General features: G+C 42.0%; 1 protein-coding gene and 1 long non-coding RNA gene across 2 annotated transcripts; one reads left to right on the top strand and one right to left on the bottom strand.

The window, feature by feature from the left end:
• Positions 1 to 4,239: 4,239 nt before the first annotated feature.
• Positions 4,240 to 19,220, bottom strand: LOC139567184 (piggyBac transposable element-derived protein 4-like). The gene is made up of 2 exons (XM_071388685.1): positions 18,555 to 19,220; positions 4,240 to 7,699 (listed from the first exon to the last, which is right to left on the bottom strand). The coding sequence occupies exon 2, from the start codon at positions 7,315 to 7,317 to the stop codon at positions 6,601 to 6,603; it is 717 nt and encodes a 238-aa protein (XP_071244786.1). The 5' UTR covers positions 7,318 to 7,699; positions 18,555 to 19,220; the 3' UTR covers positions 4,240 to 6,600.
• Positions 18,793 to 24,788, top strand: LOC139567185 (uncharacterized). Its single transcript, XR_011673245.1, has 4 exons — positions 18,793 to 18,923; positions 23,270 to 23,344; positions 23,628 to 23,846; positions 24,585 to 24,788. It is a non-coding gene; the product is annotated as an uncharacterized lncRNA (long non-coding RNA).

Below are 24,788 nucleotides of genomic sequence, written 5' to 3'. Positions count from 1 at the left end.
TGTGTTGGCTTGTCCATCTCGTTAGTCAGAATGTGTTACACCTGTGTTGGCTTGTCCACCTCGTTAGTCAGAATGTGTTACACCTGTGTTGGCTTGTCCATCTCGTTAGTCAGAATGTGTTACACCTGTGTTGGCTTGTCCATCTTGTTAGTCAGAATGTGTTACACCTGTGTTGGCTTGTCCATCTCGTTAGTCAGAATGTGTTACACCTGTGTTGGCTTGTCCATCTTGTTCGGGTTGGATGTTGCATCCAATTGTTAATATTTTAGTCAATTACATTTCCTTAGAATGTTCATTAGTCTTTCAGTTGTTATTCTTCTTTTTCCTCTTATGTTTGTTGTGTACTAAATATTTCTGTTTATTTTCATTGTTTTTTTATTTGTTTTGGCCTGTGAAGCCATTGCGTTGCATCCATGTCTGAAATGTGCTGTATAAATAAAGCTTGATTTGATTTGAACATATTGCAAAAGAAATTAACCCGAATGGCTGACCAATCAACAGACTCTTGCTAAACCAATGAACAAATATGTGCAAAAGCAACACATATTTTAGTCCATCTTAGTATGAAAAACAGTATAAATTCAGTATATCTTCCACTATGTCAAAATAGTGCATGGTATGTACGTTAAGTATCATACCAACCCAGTTAATGTTGAAAATGAAAAATGTTGAAATCAACAATACGTCAAAGGATTCACCTACTGAAAACTGAAACAAACAATTGGATCAAACAGATCAATCCCACTGGACATTGGGTTTGATTCAGACCCTGCCAGCATGGCCAGAGATGTAACTTATAACCACAGAACCACCACAGACCTTTCATGAATGACTAAAAGCACCTAAGTATTAGATTTACTGCCCTGGTCTGTCACCACCTCAGACACCATTCACAATGCTGGCTGAGGTACGAGTAAAACATGAAATATTAATTCCTAATTGTCAAAAAATCTCCACTCCTTAATCAACTAGTCTCTCACTGTTTAACCAGAATAACATGAGTTGTGTCCTTGAAAACTGTTAGACTGTTTTCCAAAAGAATATTCAGCTACTTAGATGTCATGTATTGTCATGTTATGCTCACTATAAGAAATCCTGAATGTATTAAAATGCCTGGAGGGGATGTGTTAGTTCATAACCCATAATTTATACCTGTTAGTTCATAACCCATCATTTATACCTGTTAGTTCATAACCCATCCTTTATACCTGTTGGTTCAAGTTATGGATTGTATGAATAATGACCTAAATAATGTATACATTTAACGTAGAGCTATAACTAAAACTACCCTGTCATTGTATGATTGTATGAAATTTATTAGAATCATACCTCTATAAATCTGATGTGTGTAGTTTTAGTCAGAATTAGGACAAGGACTTTCTGTTCCTTTTTAGTATGAAAGCAGGGTGCAAGTGTGAGACAATGTATGAGATAAGAGGAGCTATTGACAGACAAGCTCTACTACTGTGTTCCTTACAGGACATTCTGTCCTCACCCAGGGAGGGGAGAGACCTTGGGCTTGTAGTAGATTGTATAACAGGTGGCAGACAATGTATGACAGGAAGACTTGTGAACTATATTGTCATTGTTTCTGAGAGGAGGGACATTTATGATGGAATGTGAGGTATATAGACCAATGTACAGGAAATGATAGGCAGAAAGTTCCCGTAAATAAACATTTGACTTTTGTAGACTGGGCCTCTGTCTGTTTCTATCAGTATCCTACAAATCCTGATATAGCAGACTGAGTAATTTAATTGGTTAAAGAATATGAGAACTTAATTCTCTTAACAGTTCATAACCCATAATTTATACCTGTTAGTTCATAACCCATCATTTATACCTGTTAATTCATAACCCATCATTTATACCTGTTAGTTCATAACCCATCATTTATACCTGTTAATTAATAATCCATCATTTATACCTGTTAATTCAGGGGCAGATCAGGCAGTCTGGCACGCTCCCTGACCTTACTTGGCAGGAACTAATGGAGATCCATAATAAACCCCAGGAAGAGTAGCTGCTGCCTTGACAGGAACTAATGGGGATCCATAATAAACCACAGGAAGAGTAGCTGCTTCCTTGACAGGAACTAATGGGGATCCATAATAAATACAAATACTTTATCAATATATTTGTGTCTCTTTACTCTCGGATTCTGAAATGCTAATTAACATCAAAGTTGACGACATGCAAGACTACAAATCCCTGCAAGCGCCTGCATGTCATCTCTAGCCGACACTTTTCACAGAACAGTTCACTGAATTGTCGATTGAAATCAATTTTGACAATTTAATCATTGCTACATCAAGGCCTGATTGGTGGAGTGCTGCGGAGATGGTTGTCCTTCTGGAAGGTTCTCTCGTCTTCACAGAGGAAATCTGGAGCTCTGTCAGAGTGAACATCGGGTTCTTGCTCACCTCCCTGACCAAGGCCCATTTCCCCCGATTTCTCAGTTTGGCCGGGCGGCCAGCTCTAGGAAGAGTCTTGGTGGTTCCAAACTCATTCCTTTTAAGAATGATGGAGGCTACTGTGTTCTTGGGGACCTTCAATGCTGAAGACATTTTTTGGTACCATTCCCCAGATCTGTGCCTTGACACAATCCTGTCTCAGAGCTCTACAGACAATTCCTTTGACCTCATGGCTTGGTTTTTGCTCTGACATACACTGTGAACTGTGGGACCTTATATAGACAGGTGTGTGCCTTTCCAAATAATGTCTAATCAATTTAATTTACCACAGGTGGACTCCAATCAAGTTATAGAAACATCTCAAGGATGATCAATGGAATCAGGATGCATCTGAGCTCAATTTCGAGTTTCAAAGCAAAGGGTCTGAATACTTTTTAAGTAAATATATTTGCAAAAATGTCTAAAAAACTGTTTTTGGTTTGTCATTATGGGGTATTGTGTGTAGATTGATGAGGGGAAACAATTATTCAATTTTAGAATAAGGCTGTAACGTAACCAAACTAAGAAAAGGTGAAGGGGTCTGAATACTTTACGAATACACTGTATACCGCTGGCAGAGTATTCTACCGCTGGCCGAGGTTTCTACCGCTGGAAGTTTTGTACACATGATTCGTGGTGTAGAAAAATCCAATCTTAGGAGAGTACATGGGAGGCACTATACTGTGTGTCTGCAGGTATCTATCTGGTCAAAACAACTGATACAGGTGCACCTCCCCTCTCTGGTGGGATGTCTACAGAGAAACCTAGATTAAAATACTTAGATTTGTGTGTACTGGGTACATGTTAAGAAATTGTTAGATATTACTTGTTAGATATTACTGCACTGTCGGAGCTAGAAACACAAGCATTTCGCTACACCCGCAAAAACATCTGCTAAACACGTGCATGTGACCAATAAAATGTGATTTGATTTTGATTTAAAATAAACGTCCTATTAATCAAAGGTGCTTTTGCCTGGGGTCAAAATTACTCCAAAGGATTTGAATTTGTTAAAAGTCCATTTTGATACAGAAACACTAAACCATGATTTAGATTTATTAAGAACCAGTTGATTGACAAAGTCATAAAAAATTTGAAGAATTGAATAAACCACATTTTGGCTATGATAAAATATATGCCTCTGGGGTCAAAATGATCCATGTCAGAAGTATGGTTCAATGCAAAATGTGTAGTGGGTGTAAAGTTTGTTTTAAATTCTAACTTATTAAACACGAATCAATCAACACATGCTTCTCTTTGAACGACTTAATATAATATTAAATTTTTATGAAATAAATTAAAAATAAACTTTTGGTTCCTCAACTGCGTTGCCCACTCCAGTCAGCAGATGGCAATGTGCGTCTTTAAAAAAAAATATTATTATATTTTTTTTTTAATTAACAACAAATCAATACAGAAAGTACATGTACACAAGTATATATAGATTATATATAGTGGACAATCGAGCTAGGGGGTACAATATCACATTACAATTACACAAGGACCTTAAGGGACATACATACACTTACAATTCTAACAGCTTTTTTTGTTAGAGTATTTAACAGTCTTAAAATACAGTTCAATTTCATTTTGTAGGGTAAGAAAATGTGATTTTTTGTTAGTAAATTTACATTTGTGTATATGAAATTTGTCCAAAAGAATAATGAAATTAATTACATAATAATGTTTCAGCTTATTTTTATCGTATGTAAAGAATCCAAGCAGTACATCTCTCCACAATAGTGTAAAATCATCATAAATGTGTTCAATTATAAATCTACTGATGTCTAGACACATTTTTATTACATGTATACAATGCCAAAAAACATGCAATACCGTTTGATGTGCGTCTTTTAGGTTCAGGCGATGCTGCCAGTGTGACGTATGATCTAGTGGACGGGACGCTCCTTCAACAACAACAGCTAGTCAGACACCTCCGTGCTTTCTAGCAAACACAGCCACAACATTCACGCTCTTTACACTGTTTTGGTGTATATTAGTAGCTGTTTATTAAACAAACTTCTGTCGTATATACTTGTTGGCCCATTCAATTAAATATTTACGTTGTTTGTCAGTTAGTTGGTTTGCTAAGTTAGCTTAGAACTAGGCTAGTCGCTAATGCTAACTAGCTATTACCCCGACTATGAGTTCACTAAGCTACTCTCCTCCTGCTAAAGAAGATGGGGTCTGCTGGACGGAGAAAGAAGCTCCTGTGAAAGAGGAGGAGGAAGAGAAGGATGTTACAATACAAAAACAAGTAGAGGGTGAGGCTGTTACCGTGAAGGAAGAAGAGAAAGACGTTTCAGTGAAAGAAGAGGAAGACACGTTCAGAGTGAAAGAGGAGGAGGATGTTACAGTAAAAAGAGGAGGCAGAGAAAGAGGGAGTGAAAAAGTTGGAGGAAACTGGATATCTGGGCTCGGTTTCCCAAACGCATCTACCTCTTGGGAATACCCCCCCCCCCTTTCAATTTCCGCCTGAAGACATACCCAAATCTAACTGTCTCTAGCTCAGGCCCAGGAGCAAGGATATGCATATTCTTGGTACCATTTGAAAGAAAACACTCTGAAGTTTGTGTAAATGTGAATTGAATGTAGGAGAATATAACACAATAGATCTGGTTTTGATAATACAATGAAAAAAACCATACGTTTTTTCATTTTAATTGTTGTATCATCATAATTAAAATGAACAAGATAAAACAAACATCTAGATATGAATATGGGAACAATTTCAGTGGAAAACATAAGGCAACAGTACTTGTGCAAAGTTTCAGAATGATAACTTCCAAAATGAGTGTGCTACATGACATTTATCATGAGGTCACCCAGGTGTCCCACACAAGTAGCCCAAATGTACCCAAGTGGCCAAATTGATGAAGGTATACATTCTGAAACAAATAACTATATACAAAATACCAAAATGGTATTCTAACACCCCCCCCCAAAAAAATTGAGAAAAAAATATGAAAAATAAAATATACATTTACAAAATAACATGGGTGACTATTTACACACTTTCAATATTTGGAAGACCCTCAGTCCTCTATAAAATCAAATGTATTTACATAGCCCTTCCTACATCAGCTAATATCTCAATGTGCTATACAGAAACCCGGCCTAAAACCCCAAACAGCAAGCAATGCAGGTGTAGAAGCACAGTGGCTAGGAAAAACTAGAAAGGCAAAACCTAGGAACAAACCTAGAGAGGAACCAGGCTATGAGGGGTGGCCAGTCCTCTTCTGGCTGTGCCGGGTAGATATCGCAGTGGTTGTAGAGGGTGCAACAGGACAGCACCTCAAGAGTAAAAATGAACAGTTTAGGTAGGGTTCCATAGCCGCAGGCAGAACAGTTGAAACTGGAACAGCAGCAAGGTCGGGTGGACTGGGGACAGCAAGGAGTCATCATGCCAGGGGGTCATGACGCATGGTCCTGGGGCTCAGGTCCTCAGAGAAAGAAGGAGAGAAAGAGAGAGCATACTTAAATTCACACAGGATAAGACAGGAACAGTACTCCAGATATAACATAACCCCACCCACTTTGCCAAAGCTCTACACAATATTCTGCTGTCGATGCCAGATGCTATAGCAGTCTCTTTCTGATGTAAAGCAGAGGGTCACCGAGCATGTGGTGCATGTGATGGGCGACTTCATCTTGCAAACAACACAGCAACGCCTCCATGCTGTGCCCTTTTGGCCCTTAGGCACATCCATGTCTGCACAAATATATCTGGGCAGATGAACACTTGTGGCAGGAGCAGAAAGGACAGGGCTTGGTGCAGTGGTGCTGTAGCCAGCAAGCTCCTTGATGAGCTGCTCTCTGAAGGCTTTCTGTGTGAGGAAGGGCTTTCCACAGCTCTTAGCCATTTCCTTGTGTAGGATGAATGCATTCACCACAGCAATATCGACTAAATGATAGAAGGTTTTGTACCATTTCATTGTTTTATGCAGAACATTGTAATAGCCCATCAGCGCATCTGATAGGTCCACACCTCCCATGCTCTTGTTGTAGTCCTTCACTGCAGTTGGAATGGGGACATTTTTGGTGGTCCAATTCCCAGTACCATCCTTGATACGCCGGGCAACATGATCCCCATTGAAGGACTTGTGTATAGTTGAACACATCACGACTTCCCTGGTATCCATCCACTTTACAAAAAGCAGGCCATCTTCGCGGATCCAATGGCCCCCCGCTCAGCCCGCTTAGGCATGTCGTTCACCTTGGTCTTCGGAAAGCCCACCCTGTTGGTGCGAATGGTGCCACAAGCCCACACTTCCCGCTTCCTCAGGTCTGTGAACAGGGTAGGGCTTGTGTAGAAGTTATCCACAAATAGTTTGTAGCACTTCCCCAGCAGTTGGAAATCCAATAACTCCATCACAGAGTCATAGCTAAGTCCTTTACCAGTCGCACAAGTGTTCTTCCCCTCATAGACAAAGAAATTGCATGTGTAGGCACACACAGAATCAGCCAAAACAAACAGCTTGTAACCCCACTTGGTTGGCTTGTTACGCATGTATTGTTTGAGGCCAATTCTGGCCTTTGAGGCTACCATCCTCTCATCGATTGACAGGTTCTGGGCTGGCTGAAAGAAGGTCTTGCAGGCCTCAACAATGCTGGAGTAGAGAGGTTTGATTTTGCACAGTCTATCAAACGTTGCTGTGCCTTTCTTCTTGTCATTCTCTTCATCAACCTTTGGGTCACTGATGTGAAGCGCCTGTGAAACAACCAGAAACCTTTTGCAGGACATAACAGTCATGGGGAAAGGCAGTTGGTATAGTGATGACGTCTTCCAGTAGTCAGTCAGGCTCTTCAGCTTCACCAGCCCCATGTAGATGACCAGTGAAAGGTAGCAGTAAAAGTCTGACATGGATACGGGCTTCCATGCTACCTTTTTGCCTGCCTGCTTCTTCTTCCCAAACTTATTTGTGTTAGACACGAGTGAACCTACAACAGAATGGGTGAAAACCAACTGGAAAAGCTCAAGTGGGCTGTATGTTGTGCTCGAGTTCACCTGAGGTCCTGGCTCCCTTTTCGGTCGGAAAGTTGGCTGGGGTGGCTCCACATCATCTTCCAGGACAGTGTGCCAACGCCCTTCTGTCCCTTCTCTAGCAGGTGGCACACTTCCCCTCTTCCGCTTCTTTGTCGGTGCCTTCACACCGGTAGATGGCCCAGAGACAGCAGGGGTCCGGCTGGATGAACAAGTTGGCGCTGGGGGCGGTGCTGGGGGCTCCCAGTCGGAATCAGTGCCACTGTGAATCAAAATTTTCAGTTAGAATAATTTCACATATGAGCCCTGTATCAACAGGTATAATAAACATATGCGTTTTTATTTATATATATAGAGAGAGAGAACAGGGAACAAAACAAACACTGGTTTCAAATCATATCTGTGGCCATGCTACCATAATATATTGTCAAAGTAGAGTACACATGCTAGCTGTATGTGTTGGCTGTTACATTCTACAGAAATACATTTTTTTTTATTTAGAGAGAGAGAGAGAGAGAGAACAGGGAACAAAACAATCACTGGTTTCAAATCATATCTGTGGCCATGCTACCATAATATATTGTCAAAGTACAGTACACATGCTGGCTGTATGTGTTGTTGGCTAGTGTGAACGCTGCGTGTAACACATCCGGTGTCAGGATAAATAAAAAGCAAGGTCTGCTAACTTTCTTTAATTATGTTTAATTACCGCAAACAATGAATGGCAAATGCAATTTTCGTATATACGGGTTCGCTGTATCACCGCGCAGGGTTAACAGGGAACTGGCAGGAAGTACGTAAACAGCTGTTCTTATACCGTGATGACGTAGTTTCAACGCGCTGTTGGCCTATCACAGTAGAGGCTGGGCGCGGTTTAGACTTTGCCCCGCCTTTGCTTTGCGTTCCTTTTGTCCACATCTGGTTGCTGGGTAGATTAGATCCGTCTTGTGTCTTGTCGATTCTACACTGAAACAGTTCCTAATATGGTATTGTCCAGTATTCTAATCTCCTGGTTGGTCTAGAGAGATGCACCCCTCCCCTCTCCAGACTGTCCACAGCTTTTATGGCCTGTGTTGGGCAGTCCTTACACCTACACACACACACCCCTCTGTATAGTTTGTGTGTGTGTGTAACAAAACAATATTCATCTTCAAACAATATGCTAACAGGCTATTATGCATAAACATAAATCCTAACACTAGCTAGCCGGCTACATGAAGTAAGAAAACAACATGTAATGTAACATCTAATTAGGGTCCACTGGAAACACTGACCAACACTTTGGATCCTACCATGTCTTCTTCACTGAGGTTTATTGTCAGACTACACTCATCAGGTGTATTGCTGCCACCTACTGTAAGGGGTTGTAAAAAATAACCAAAACGCAAAAAAAATTGGGATTAACAAATCATACTTATTACGTCAAATAAACACGAACCAAATTCACTCCACTACCATGAATTTCTAACAAAAATGGTACTATTCAGATCCCTACACAGGTTCAGGAACCTGGGAGGGGTGGAACGTCTTCATTCAGTACTCCCTGTAACATTTCGTCTGTGAAGTCCTGGAGATCCAGAAATCTATTTGCCGCCTTCACAATGATGTCTAGCTTCTTAGATGTTTTATTAGTTTATTATTAACTCAATTTATCACTGTGGCAGTGAGGGCAATGCAAACGCAATTTTGTTGTAGAAACTCCTCCAAGCTAATGCGGAAACTGCTAGTTTTGGACGAAGGTTACTAATAATTTATTAATGCAATTTATCACTTGATCTATAAACACAACAAAGTCCACCTTGTTCACTATTAGTGTGTTGGGATCCTTCTCCTGCATGACTTCACTGTGGGACATGAACTACCTTCTCCTCTCTACTCCTTCAGCTATTTTCACTGCCTCCACATAGGACACCTGCTGGATGGGCCTGATCATCCTAGCTACTGTGACATCCTTCATCCGTACAGGGCACTCCGGGAACTCGGGAACCATCACAATTACAACATGCTTCACCTGACTACGACATATTTATTCCTTTGACAAACACTTGCCACATGTCCAAACTTTTTTACAATTGTAACACTGCAGCGGCTTCTGTATATCTCACTTACCCAGGTTTTACATAAGATGGGAGAACCACTTCACCAAACCACAGTAAAACCTTCCGTCTGTCATTCATTTTAATCAACGTGCGTCTACCTGAAATGTTTAACCTAAACCACACAAAGCTTTCTGCTTTTGCGCTGTTGATACACAATCAGTATCATACCGCACCTGGTCACTCGAACTGATTCCACTTTACCCAATTCACCCTTCACCATCTTTGAGACCGTTAACAGGTCACCCACAAAAACATCCTTGCTGATGATTCCCACTCCGACCCTAAACTGCTGTTCATTACCAACTTTAGCCCTTTTCACTCCACTGTTCTTCACCATCGTCCACTCTGTCTCACCAACTGTACTAATGCCAAGAGAATCCCACAATGCTTCCTCCAGTCATCCCCTGGACTCCCTCGCTCTGTGCTGTGAAAGATGTGAGAGTTTGTGTTCTCAAAGTAGCATCTATATTGTTCTCATTCCATCTATATTGTTCTCATTCCAGCACATCTGTTGCTTCACCAACTTGTTATCCCTTTCGTCTGCAATACTTGCTGTCGTTTCCCTTCCTGATTTCCCTCTTGGATGTCTCCACCATGCTCCTACTCTGTCAGTAATTCCTCCCTGGTTTATTAATTGGTAGTCAAACAACAATATATTCAAGGTGCTGCACATTCTATTCCAAATCTAGAATTAGAATCGTCATTATGTTTCCATGATTTCAACAGTTCACCAGTTAACTAAGCCTATAATGTGGACACCAAGGATGTGGATACCAAGGAACTTGAAGCTTTCAACTGCTCCATTACAACCCCTTCGATGAGAATGGGGGCGTGCTCAGTGTTTAGTCCCAGGGTCCTTAGCTTAGTGATGAGCTTTGAGGGTACTATGGTGTTGAACGCTGAGCTGTAGTCGATGAATAGATGAATAGCATTCTCACATGGGTGTTCCTTTTGTCCAGGTGGGAAAGTGCAGTGTGGAGTGCAATAGAGATTGCATCATCTGTGGATCTGTTGGGGCGGTATGCAAATTGGAGTGGGTCTAGGGTTTCTGGGATAATGGTGTTGATGTGAGCCACGACCAGCCTTTCAAAGCACTTCATGGCTACAGACGTGAGTGCTACGGGTCGGTAGTCATTTAGGCAGGTTACCTTAGTGTTCTTGGGCACAGGGACTATGGTGGTCTGCCTGAAACATCTTGATATTAGACTCAGACAGGAGATGAAAATGTCAGTGAAGACCATTGCCAGTTGGTCAGCGCATGCTTGGAGTACATGTCCTGGTAATCCGTTTGGCCCTGTGGCCTTGTGAATGTTAACCTGTTTAAAGGTCTTACTCACATAGGCTGCGGAGAGCGTCATCACAAAGTCGCCTAAGTTTGCTAATCTTGTCATTTATCTTTGTTTTATTGTGTCGTTTTTCTTCTTTTTATTCAGTTTAGTCACATGATTTCTCAATTTGCAGGATGTTTGCCAATCGGTTGCACAGCCAGACTTATTTGCCATTCCTTTTACCTCATCCTTCTCAACCATACCATTTTTCAATTCCTCATCAATCCACTGGGATTTAACAGCTTTTAACAGTCATTTTCTTAATGGGTGCATGCTTATTAGTAACTGGAATAAGCAATTTCATAAATGCGTCCAGCGTCTGGTTGCTCCTCATTACACACCACAGAGCAGCAAATATTCTTTACATCATCAACATAGGAATCCCCCGTTTTATTAAATAATTGAGACACACAAATGACTCGAGGGAACCAGAGATCAAGATAGCCTAACCATTAGAAGAAAAAAACCTCTTCCTTAGCATTCTCCTCACGCTGCTGCTGGCCTTCGTAAATTCTGACGTTATGCTCCTGAAGTTTCCAGTAATAGGCTACAACAGCAGTCGGCAACCTTTTCCATTTGTAGTGCCAATTTATCTGACCATTTCTACTGATCTGGTGGCAGTTATGATTTTCATATTCACATTTTACTGGAACAGTTTCATTTAATTTATAATAGTAATAATAATTATAATAGTCTTTATCTCAAAATCATTATCTGTGATTAATCTATATTCTATATAAATCGAAGTGAAAATTTTACAAATTTAAATAACTTTTATTGCCATTGCCAACTATGTAAAAATAGCCTATATAAAGCCAACAAATAAAAACAGCTAGAAAATATCTAGATAAAAATAAATCACATTGGCTGCGCATGGCCTGTCTACATAGTTGATACAATGTTTCAAGTTCAATCACCTAGGTCCGAAACTTGATATAAAATATTCTGGGCCCTCAGAGTTTCCCGCGCCAGTGAGTTTGGGACAGACACAGCTCTAGGCTATTTGTGTAAGGGATAAGAAGTAATCAGGTATTTTATGACATTTCCACTGGATCAGAGCATTACATTTTTCCCTTTCATGTTGAGTGGTTATAAAGAGTGAGAGCTGGAAATACAAATACTTTGAGGAACTATTGTCATTTGCCAATTGATTTTAGTAAGACTTTGTTTACTAGCTGTTTGAGGTGAAGACTTTGAGAAGCTCCACAAATCATTAGTGGTGGTGCGTAAATACTATCAGACATCTCCAAATAGGTGCATCGCTCTCTGCATCGCTCTCTGCCCTCTGTTTGCTAAAACGCAATTTGGTTGCAGAAAGTCCTCCATGCTAATGCGGAAATCCCTAGTTATACCATAGACCTACTGTAGGACCCATAACTTCACCTAACAACAACATAGACCTACTGTAGGACCCATAACTTCACCTAACAACAACATAGACCTACTGTAGGACCCATAACTTCACCTAACAACAACATAGATCTACTGTAGAACCCATAACGTCTATCCATCAAGGAACAGTTCTCTACACATCATGAGTTAAGTATCTCTGTGTGTTGTACAATCATGGAACTGGACCCATAACTTCACCTAACATCAAATATACCCAAGTCATGATGTTTGTTGCATGTCGTGATGTTTGTCATTTGACTGGCATTCAGAAAATGATTTCCTGGATCAGCTGATGATAGTTGAACATGTGACTGTAACTAAACAGCTACAGTATTAAGAATTATGTATAATTATTATTATTATGTCTAATTATTGAAGAACCACGTTAATGACAGTATCCATTTGGGTGTTGTTAATAAAGTTAAGGTGACTCTCAGTTAAAAACCATTGGATTTAGCAAACTCTGAAATTATTTAGGATTTCTGTGCCCATGAAAACTGTTTTCCCAGCGTAACATAAGGAGACACCAAATGTTACGTAGTTAGAGTGCATTTCAGAATACAAAAAACTGTCCGACAGCAAGATCCAGTATTTAAGTTGAAGTTCATCATATGACAAGCATAACGTTATGAATATAACTACTGTTCCCTGAAGGAGGGAAACGAGGTACAACAAACTATTAAATGCACACGTTATGACTATAACTACTGTTCCCTGAAGGAGGGAAACCAGGTACAACATACTATTAAATCCATGCCTCACTAGAAGCCCCGCTCTTCACCGACCCAGGAAGGGGCGGGGCCAAACAGGAAGTAGGACTAGTCTACCTGGCCTGAGCGCAAATGTAGGCCTATAAATGTGCCCATTTGGGGATATCTGATAGTATTTCTGATTGTCTTAAAGCACCACCCTAATGAGTTGTGGAGCTTCTCAAAGCAAATTTCTCTTCACCTCAAACAGCAAGTAAACAAAAGTTTTATTAAAATCAATTGCGAATGACAATAGTTCCTTAAAGTATTTGAAAAATATTTCCAGCTCTCGCCCTTTCAATAACCACTCGGCACGAAAGGGAAAAATTAAATGCGCTGATCCAGTGGAAATGTCAAAATACCTGATTACCACGTTTGTTACTAGGCTATGTGATTTATAGGCTATTTATTTGCAATGTTTTTATTTGCTGGCATTATGTGGGCTATTTTTACATAGTTGGCAATGGCAATAATAGAATGTAGATTAATCACAAACAATGATTTTGAGATACTATTATAAATTCAATGAAACTGTTCCACAAAAATGTGCATATGAAAATCATAACTGGCACCAGATCAGTAGAAATTGTAAGATAAATTGGCACTCTAAATGGAAAAAGGTTGCCGACCGCTGAAGTAGTCAATTACTGAAAACTTCAGGAGCATAACTGTAACGCTCGTCCTCCTCCTCGTCTGAAGAGGAGCATGGATCGGACCAAAACGCAGCGTGGTTTGAATACATACTTGTTTTATTAAAGAAAGACGAACACGAAAAAACACTTGATAAACTACAAAACAATAAACGACGTGAACAGACCTGAACTTGAGAACATAAAACAAGAACAGGAAGGAACACACGAATGAACGAACGAACGAAACAGTCCCGTGTGGCACAAACACTGACACAGGAACAATCACCCACAAACAAACAGTGAGAACAGCCTACCTTAATATGGTTCTCAATCAGAGGAAACGTAAAACACCTGCCCCTGATTGAGAACCATATCAGGCTAGTTGAATGAACCCAACATAGAAACACATAACATAGAATGCCCACCCCAACTCACGCCCTGACCATACTAAACAAAGACAAAACAAAGGAAATAAGGTCAGGAACGTGACAATAACAGCAGTCGGGAAGAGTTTTTCTTTTTCAGGTGATATTGATGACTGGCTCCCTCTAGTCATTTGTGCATCTGTAATTCTTTTTAAAAAACAGCGTGCTTAAAGCATCAGACAAGTTAAGTACATATAGTTGATTTTATTAAAACACATTGGGCGATTGGTAGACAGAACAGACGACTCTTGGTTGACCAAGATGGATTTTAGTTGGGGACAGCACTAGAACATGATTTTGGGGCTCCCGAGTGGCACAGCAGACACTGCATCTCAGTGCTTGAGGCGTCACTACAGACACCCTGGTTCAAATCCAGGCTGTATCACAACCGGCCGTGATTGGGAGTCCCATAGGGCGTCGCACAATTGGCCCAGCGTCGTCCGGGGTAGGCAGTCATTGTAAATAAGAATTTGTTCTTAACTGACTTGCCTAGTTAAATAAAGGTTATATTTAAATAAATAAATAGTGTTTCATGACAAACCATTTTTTACAAATCCGTCAAGGCACCAACTTTGAGAAGGTTTTAAAACAAAGGTTTCAAACCAATTCATGAATGTAATTGAATCTAGGTATGTTTAGCCTTTAACGTAATGGCTTGATAATAAATTGGCTGAATATTATACAATGACTTATCAACAGCTCTAATAATTTGACCCCCACAGGAAATCTTCACTGGCCATTATTGAATATACTATATAGCCTAGAAACCTGGTTAAATGCTTCCCTCCAGTCCCTCGACTTCTTGGCACTGACGGAAACATGGATTACCACTGATAACACTGCTACTCCTACTGCTCTCTCCTCGTCTGCCCACGTGTTCTCGCACACCCCGAGAGCTTCTGGTCAGCGGGGTGGTGGCACTGGGATCCTCATCTCTCCCAAGTGGACATTCTCTCTTTCTCCCCTGACCCATCTGTCTATCGCCTCCTTTGAATTCCATGCTGTCACAGTTACCAGCCCTTTCAAGCTTAACATCCTTATCATTTATCGCCCTCCAGGTTCCCTTGGAGAGTTCATCAATGAGCTTGACGCCCTGATAAGTTCCTTTCCTGAGGATGGCTCACCTCTCACAGTTCTGGGTGACTTTAACCTCCCCACGTCTACCTTTGACTCATTCCTCTCTGCCTCCTTCTTTCCACTCCTCTCCTCTTTTGACCTCACCCTCTCACCTTCCCCCCCTACTCACAAGGCAGGCAATACGCTTGACCTCATCTTTACTAGATGCTGTTCTTCCACTAATCTCATTGCAACTCCCCTCCAAGTCTCCGACCACTACCTTGTATCCTTTTCCCTCTCGCTCTCATCCAACACTTCCCACACTGCCCCTACTCGGATGGTATCGCGCCGTCCCAACCTTCGCTCTCTCTCCCCCGCTACTCTCTCCTCTTCCATCCTATCATCTCTTCCCTCTGCTCAAACCTTCTCCAACCTATCTCCTGATTCTGCCTCCTCAACCCTCCTCTCCTCCCTTTCTGCATCCTTTGACTCTCTATGTCCCCTATCCTCCAGGCCGGCTCGGTCCTCCCCTCCTGCTCCGTGGCTCGACGACTCATTGCGAGCTCACAGAACAGGGCTACGGGCAGCCGAGCGGAAATGGAGGAAAACTCGCCTCCCTGCGGACCTGGCATCCTTTCACTCCCTCCTCTCTACATTCTCCTCTTCTGTCTCTGCTGCTAAAGCCAATTTCTACCACTCTAAATTCCAAGCATCTGCCTCTAACCCTAGGAAGCTCTTTGCCACCTTCTCCTCCCTCCTGAATCCTCCTCCCCCCTCCTCCCTCTCTGCTGATGACTTCGTCAACCATTTTGAAAAGAAGGTCGACGACATCCGATCTTCGTTTGCTAAGTCAAACGACACCGCTGGTTCTGCTCACACTGCCCTACCCTGTGCTTTGACCTCTTTCTCCCCTCTCTCTCCAGATGAAATCTCGCGTCTTGTGACGGCCGGCCGCCCAACAACCTGCCCGCTTGACCCTATCCCCTCCTCTCTTCTCCAGACCATTTCCGGAGACCTTCTCCCTTACCTCACCTCGCTCATCAACTCATCCTTGACCGCTGGCTACGTCCCTTCCGTCTTCAAGAGAGCGAGAGTTGCACCCCTTCTGAAAAAACCTACACTCGATCCCTCCGATGTCAACAACTACAGACCAGTATCCCTTCTTTCTTTTCTCTCCAAAACTCTTGAACGTGCCGTCCTTGGCCAGCTCTCCTGCTATCTCTCTCAGAATGACCTTCTTGATCCAAATCAGTCAGGTTTCAAGACTAGTCATTCAACTGAGACTGCTCTTCTCTGTGTCACGGAGGCGCTCCGCACTGCTAAAGCTAACTCTCTCTCCTCTGCTCTCATCCTTCTAGACCTATCGGCTGCCTTTGATACTGTGAACCATCAGATCCTCCTCTCCAACCTCTCCGAGCTGGGCATCTCCGGCGCGGCCCACGCTTGGATTGCGTCCTACCTGACAGGTCGCTCCTACCAGGTGGCGTGGCGAGAATCTGTCTGCGCACCACGTGCTCTCACCACTGGTGTCCCCCAGGGCTCTGTTCTAGGCCCTCTCCTATTCTCGCTATACACCAAGTCACTTGGCTCTGTCATATCCTCACATGGTCTCTCCTATCATTGCTATGCAGACGACACACAATTCATCTTCTCCTTTCCCCCCTCTGATAACCAGGTGGTGAATCGCATCTCTGCATGTCTGGCAGACATATCAGTGTGGATGACGGATCACCACCTCAAGCTGAACCTCGGCAAGACGGAGCTGCTCTTCCTCCCGGGGAAGGACTGCCCGTTCCATGATCTCGCCATCACGGTTGACAACTCCATTGTGTCCTCCTCCCAGAGTGCTAAGAACCTTGGCGTGATCCTGGACAACACCCTGTCGTTCTCAACTAACATCAAGGCGGTGACCCGTTCCTGTAGGTTCATGCTCTACAACATTCGCAGAGTACGACCCTGCCTCACGCAGGAAGCGGCGCAGGTCCTAATCCAGGCACTTGTCATCTCCCGTCTGGATTACTGCAACTCGCTGTTGGCTGGGCTCCCTGCCTGTGCCATTAAACCCCTACAACTCATCCAGAACGCCGCAGCCCGTCTGGTGTTCAACTTTCCCAAGTTCTCTCACGTCACCCCGCTCCTCCGCTCTCTCCACTGGCTTCCAGTTGAAGCTCGCATCCGTTACAAGACCATGGTGCTTGCCTACGGAGCTGTGAGGGGAACGGCACCTCCGTACCTTCAGGCTCTGATCAGGCCCTACACCCAAACAAGGGCACTGCGTTCATCCACCTCTGGCCTGCTCGCCTCCCTACCTCTGAGGAAGTACAGTTCCCGCTCAGCCCAGTCAAAACTGTTCGCTGCTCTGGCACCCCAATGGTGGAACAAACTCCCTCACGACGCCAGGTCAGCGGAGTCAATCACCACCTTCCGGAGACACCTGAAACCCCACCTCTTTAAGGAATACCTAGGATAGGATAAAGTAATCCTTCTAACCCCCCCCCCCCCCCTTAAAAGAGTTAGATGCACTATTGTAAAGTGGTTGTTCCACTGGATATCATAAGGTGAATGCACCAATTTGTAAGTCGCTCTGGATAAGAGCGTCTGCTAAATGACTTAAATGTAAATGTTAAACTATCAATATGACATCATGGATGAATTCTAGAATATACTATATAGCCTATAAACCTGGTTAAACTATCATTATGACCTCATGGATGAATTCTAGAATGTACTATATAGCCTAGAAACCTGGTTAAACTATCATTATGACATCATGCATGGCCAGTCCTTGTATTCATAGTGTAGTGAATTCAGGGGGTAGCCTTGAGCTGAACTCAAACCTGGGTCCAGCGACTGTCAAGCCAACACCTTATAACTGTTACGCCAAGATGTCTCAACTTCTTGACGAGTTCCCTATGAATTTGAGAGTAGTTACATTTCTCCAGCCCCCATCCCTCAGCTGGTTACCAAACCAAGTCTCTGGGCAGCCATTTTGTTGCTGTTTAAATCCTAGGTTGTCCCTTTAAAAAAGCCACACAACAATCAATCAACCAATAACAACGCTGTAATTCCACCACTGTTTTGGTAATAAGATGATGATGGGGCTGGAGAAATGTAACTAGTCTCAAATTCATAGACAAGGACTGACCATCCATGATATCAACATTATAGTTTTAACCATGTTGAGGCTATACAGTGTTGATTTACATTGTTTCTAAACATTGGAGTTAAAAAAAGCTTATTTGGGGTTCTGATGGGGTACAACAGTTGAACTGAGCTCATGAGGCATGTGTTATATTCTTCAAGAATCAATGGCTAGAAATAAATAAATAATTTAAAAGTCCAAATATGGATGTAGCAATTGAATATTTCCCCTTTAACACCACACATCAGATCAACAACTGCAGAGTTGTGCCTCTGTTTATAAGACAGTACTTACTAGTGTTAATCAGGGAACGGTTTCTCAAAACCATCTTATGGCTAAATTCATCTTTAGAACCATTGGATGCCTTAACATGCGTTTGGGAAACCGGGCCCAGATATCCAGTTTCCTCCTCTTCTTCCTCCTCCTTTTTCGATGTAACAGTCATCTCTCCCTCCTCTTTCACTCCAAAAACTGCATCCTCCTCCTCCTCTTTCACTCTGAACGCGTCTTCCTCTTCTTTCACTGAAACATCTTTCTCTTCTTCGTTCACGGTAACAGCCTCACCCTCTACTTGTTTTTGTATTGCAACAGCTTCCTCTTCCTCCCCGTCTTTGACGAGAGCTTCTTTCTCCGTCCAGCAGACCACCTCTTCTTTAGCAGGAGGTGAGTAGCTTAGTGAACTCATGGTCGGAGATGTTAGCTAGCTAGGCTAATGCTAACTTAACCAGCCCACTAGCTGACTAATAACAACAACACCGTAAATATGAAATTAAATCGGATAACTAACTAGACGACAGAAAAGGATTTAAAAGTGGCTAATATACACGAAAGCGTCGAAAGAGCTTTATTGGTTCGGCTATTTTGTCTAGCAAGCTACCGAGGTGGCTGACTAACTGTTGCTGCTGTTGAAAGAAGCGTTCCGTCCACTAGATTATACGTCACACTAGCAGCATTCATCTGCTGACTGGAGTGGGTAACGCAGATGAATAAAATGTATATTTAAATTTTCAGACAAAAAGTTATTGAGTAGGAAGCATGATTTTTTACTCAGCAGTGTGACAACACAGTGTGGTTAAAGACAACTGAATTGTAGTCACGATCTGGTTCCCTATAAGGACATACAGTTATGTTTTAATGTTATTACATATTTATTATATAATATACCCTACTGGTCAAAAGTTTTAGAACACCTACTCATTCAAGGGTATTTCTTTATTTTTACTATTTTCTACATTGTAGAATAATAGTGAAGACATCAAAACTATGAAATAACACATATGGAATCATGTAGTAACCAAAAAAGTGTTAAACAAATCAAAATATAATTTATATTTGAGATTCTTCAAATAGCCACGCTTTGAAGTATTGACAGCTTTGCACACTCTTGGCATTCCCTTAACCAGCTTCACCTGGAATGCTTTTCCAACAGTCTTGATGGTTCCCATACTTTTCCTTCACTCTGCGGTCGGATTCCGGGAGTCGTCAGTTGGACTCATTTCTCAATGTGTCCACCTGACCCGTCAAATAGTCATTCAAGTTGTTCGCAATGTCAGGTGGTTTTGAAAATGAATGTTACAATGGGTAGGAATTCAAACATGTCTGCCACTTGTGTTGAATCAAAGTTGTCCAAAGATGTTTTCCATCAGCCTTGATTTAGTGATGATAATATCCTTTATTTTGACCTTGGTCACTAGATGTATTCATCTATAATAACTGGTCTAGCTTGGTCACTAGATGTATTCATCTACAATAACTGGTCTAGCTTGGTCACTAGATGTATTCATCTATAATAACTGGTCTAGCTTGGTCACTAGATGTATTCATCTACAATAACTGGTCTAGTTTGGTCACTAGATGTATTCATCTACAATAACTGGTCTAGCTTGGTCACTAGATGTATTCATTTTACAATAACTGGTCTAGCTTGGTCACTAGATGTATTCATCTACAATAACTGGTCTAGCTTGGTCACTAGATGTATTCATTTACAATAACTGGTCTAGCTTGGTCACTAGATGTATTAATTTACAATAACTGGTCTAGTTTGGTCACTAGATGTATTCATCTACAATAACTGGTCTAGTTTGGTCACTAGATGTATTCATCTACAATAACTGGTCTAGCTTGGTCACTAGATGTATTCATTTACAATAACTGGTCTAGCTTGGTCACTAGATGTATTCATCTACAATAACTGGTCTAGCTTGGTCACTAGATGTATTAATTTACAATAACTGGTCTAGCTTGGTCACTAGATGTATTCATCTACAATAACTGGTCTAGCTTGGTCACTAGATGTATTCATCTACAATAACTGGTCTAGCTTGGTCACTAGATGTATTAATTTACAATAACTTTGCTCATCAGACAGATCTGTCTCCTACATTTTTTGGTATCATTACGTGGAACCGTTACATTTCTCAGCTCATCAATCCCTGGGGCATCTTTTGACCTCAGTCTGTTTTCTTAATAGGGCCTTGTTTATCAACAATACTCATAAATAATTTCATAAACACACTCAATGCCCTTTCAGGATCATCCTCACTACACACTTCCAGCCATCGCACATTCTGAACCTCATCCACAAATGACTGAACCTCTTGTAGTGCCTTGGGTCAGTTACTTTAGGATCTTTGGTATTTGTGTTTTTCTCTTGAGTGTCACCAGGTTCTGATCACCACTGCTACAGCTTTAGAATAATGTTCAGCCATGTTGGTAAAAATATGATCAATACAGGTTGATGATGTGGTATCAGACTTAGTGAACATTCTGGTTGGTAGTGTCACCTTGGGTTTTGTTACAACCATTGGCCACAGAAATAAGCTTTTTCCTCAGTTGTTGGTGGTAAACCAGTCAATATTCAAATCACCCCAAAAATAAATGTCCCTGTTTTCATCAGATACTTTATCCAACATTTGACAGATTCCGTCAATATATTTCCCATCTGCACAGGGAGGCCTGTAGCAGCAGCCAACTAGTATATGTTTCATATGTGGTAAATGTACCTGGAAACTCTATTTCATTCAGCACTAAAGGTGCTACATGTAGAATGTCTCCCCCCTGTGGAAGTTAGGTGAACTGCAACAACTAGACTGCATTCCAAACTCCCCCATCACACTTCTCTGTAACACGGTGAACTGCACCAACTAGTCTGCATTCCAAAATCCCCCCATCACACTTCCCTGTAACACGGTGAACTGCATCAACTAGTCTGCATTCCAAACTCCCCCCATCACACTTCCCTGTAACATGGTGAACTGCATCAACTAGTCTGCATTCCAATCTCCCCCCATCACACTTCCCTGTAACATGGTGGAGAGGTCAGTGGGGTAGGGAAGTCTGAAGGATCCCGGATAGCACAGACCATGGTGGAGACTATTTTACTTTGTTTCATCCACAAACTTCAAACAGCTGTAAAAACAACTTTTTTTATTGAAAATATATTTCACAGCGATTTAGATGGTACAATGATTGCCTGCACTATTCAGTACTTGTTTTCTCACAAAAACTGAAATTGATTGAAGAGTGTAGATTTGTACATTAGCTGCTTGCCCCAGTCGGCCATTATTGGTTGAGAAGGAGATTGACCACGGCTTTTAGTGACACCGATTGCAGAGAGAGGGTGCAGTTTTCCCATCTTGACAACAGAAAGAGATTTCGACACAAAATCAAATAAAAATGTGAGGGAATACTGTGAAACACTATCATTCCACTATTAATGCAGATATTAGATATAGATATTATAGATATTTTATTTTAAAAAATGTAATTAAATTATAATTGTAGCTCCTTTAATTTTGACCCAAAATGTATTTGCTATAATGTGTGCCATTGCCCGGCTATTAAAAGGGACAGGCGACTATTTGAGACTCAGCCTTTAATTGAAATTTTATGGAATGTTAACTTTGATTCTCTTCAATGAAAATTATAGACCTTTCAAACATGGAATGCTGTATGCAACATTATTGTCAACTGACTTGATGTCTACGGTGGCAAAGAGATTTATAGTTGGGAGTGTCGGGAGTGTCGAGTGTGTTGATATAACGGTAATAATGTAAAAATTCCACTTTTAACAACCATCAGAATTGGTAAAAAAAAAAAATTATGCCCGAGTTATGGCGCAGCGGTCTAAGGTACTAGATCACAGTGCTAGAGGCGTCACTATAGACCCGAGTGGTGCAGCGGTCTAAGGTACTGCATGGCAGTGCTAGAGGCGTCACTAGAGGCGTCACCCGGGTTCGATCCCGGGCTGTACCACAACCTGCCGTGATCGGGAGTTCCATAGGGCGGCACACAATTGGGCAAGCGTCGCCCGGTGTTTCCTCCTACACATTGGTGCAGCTGGCTTCCGGGTTAAGCGGGCAAGTGTTAAGAAGCGCGGTTTGACGGGTCATGTTTCATAGGACGCATGACTCGACCTTCGCCTCCCGAGCCCGTTGGGAAGTTACAGCGATGAGACAAGATCAAAATTGGGGAGAAAAAACGGGGGGAAAATTATTAAAAATGTATAAAAAATTGACAACAAACAAAGGTTACATCCCAACGTGGCAATAAACAGTAGGCAAAGTGACCATGTCAGGACAAAATGAACTCAAACGTTTTACCATTTTACCCACCATTTGCAACAACGTCACTGAGCACCATCACTATCTTTCCTTGGTGGATCTTTCCTACATGTTTACATATCTGGCATTACTCATCTCATATGTATATACTGTATTCTATCCTATTCAACTGTATCTAAGTCTATGTATTACTCATCTCATATGTATATACTGTATTCTATCCTATTCTACGGTATCTTAGTCTATGCATTACTCATCTCATATGTATATACTGTATTCTATCCTATTCTACTGTATCTTAGTCTATGCATTACTCATCTCATATGTATATACTGTATTCTATCCTATTCTACTGTATCTGTCTATGCCACTCTGACATTGCTTGTCCATATATTTATATATATGAGTCACTGGCTTACTGGTGCTCTTCCATGCCGTCCCTAGGAGGGGTGCGTCACTTGAGTGGGTTGAGTCACTGACGTGGTCTTCCAGCCTGGCTTGGCACCTTGTCTCAGGATGGTAAGTTGGTGGTTGAAGTTATCCCTCCAGTGGTGTGGGGACTGTGCTTTGGCAAAGTGGGTGGGGTTATATCCTGCCTGTTTGGCCCTGTCTGGGGGTATCATCGGATGGGGCCACAGTGTCTCCTGAACCCTCTTGTCTCAGCCTCTAGTATTTATGCTGCAGTAGTTTGTGTCGGGGGGCTAGGGTCAGTCTGTTATATCTGGACTATTTCTCCTGTTTTATCCGGTGTCCTGTGTGAATTTAAGTATGCTCTCTCTAATTCTCTTTCTCTCTCTCGGAGGACCTGAGCCCTAGGACCATGCCTCAGGACTACCTGGCATGATGACTCCTTGCTGTCCCCAGTCCACCGGGCCGTGCTGCTGCTCCAGTTTCAACTGTTCTGCCTGCGGCTATGGAAACCTGACCCAGACCTGCTGTTTTCAACTCTCTAGATACAGCAGAAGCGGTAGAGATACTCTCAATGATCGGCTATGAAAACCAACTGACATTTACTCCTGAGGTGCTGACCTGTTGCACCCTCGACAACTACTGTGATTATTATTATTTGACCATGCTGGTCATTTATGTATATCTTGGTCATGTTCTGTTATAATCTCCACCCGGCACAGCCAGAAAAGGACTGGCCACCCCTCATAGCCTGGTTTCTTCCTAGGTTTTGGACTTTCTAGGGAGTTTTTCCTAACCACCGTGCTTCTACACCTGCATTGCTTGCTGTTTGGGGTTTTAGTCTGGGTTTCTGTACAGGACTTTGAGATATCAGCTGATGTAAGAAGGGCTATATAAATCAATTTGATATATTCTTATTCCATTACTTAGATTTGTGTGTATTAGGTATTTGTTGTGAAATTATTAGATATTACTGCACTGTTGGAGCTAGAAACACAAGCATTTAGTTAGGTATTACTGCACTGTTGGAGCTAGAAACACAAGCATTTAGCTACACCCACAATAACATACGTATGTGACAAATAACATTTAAATTATTATGAAGGTCACTTGTGTAAAACGTACTTTTCCACACTCATCTTTTGACATTGCTGATGCATATTCAGTGGCCCGACTGCGTCCAGACTATGTCAAAGGCTCATCCTGGTAGATCTGAACCTAATGCAGCTTGGAGTGATCAGATGACAGAAGTCACATTTAGGTGCCAGGTGTAACTGAGGCCATAAATGCTCCATATTCATTACTTTGAGTGTTATATATATGACTAAATGTGTTTCTTTCTGTGTTACAGGGGCAGTCAAGAAATGGAACGGCAAGACCACAGAACATGACATAAGCAGAGCTGTGGGAGACCACCTCAAGCCCCTGGTAGAGCCGGGGGTGGTGTTTACCACTCCACCACGCCTTCAGCAGGCTGGAAAAGTGGGATTGATGCTGTTTTTCATACTAAGAGGGACCAAGAGTCTGTTGATTGGTCAGTCACTGGGTTAATTTG

Source organism: Salvelinus alpinus, unplaced genomic scaffold (genome assembly GCF_045679555.1).
Source record: "Salvelinus alpinus unplaced genomic scaffold, SLU_Salpinus.1 scaffold_63, whole genome shotgun sequence".
Lineage (NCBI taxonomy): Eukaryota > Metazoa > Chordata > Actinopteri > Salmoniformes > Salmonidae > Salvelinus > Salvelinus alpinus.
The sequence above is the reverse complement of the archived record's forward strand: the minus strand, read 5'-3'. Positions and strand labels throughout refer to the sequence as shown.

Coding starts and splice junctions, on each gene's coding strand:
- LOC139567184 (XM_071388685.1), bottom strand. CDS start 7,317: ATGTCAGACTTTTACTGCTACCTTTCACTGGTCATCTACATGGGGCTG.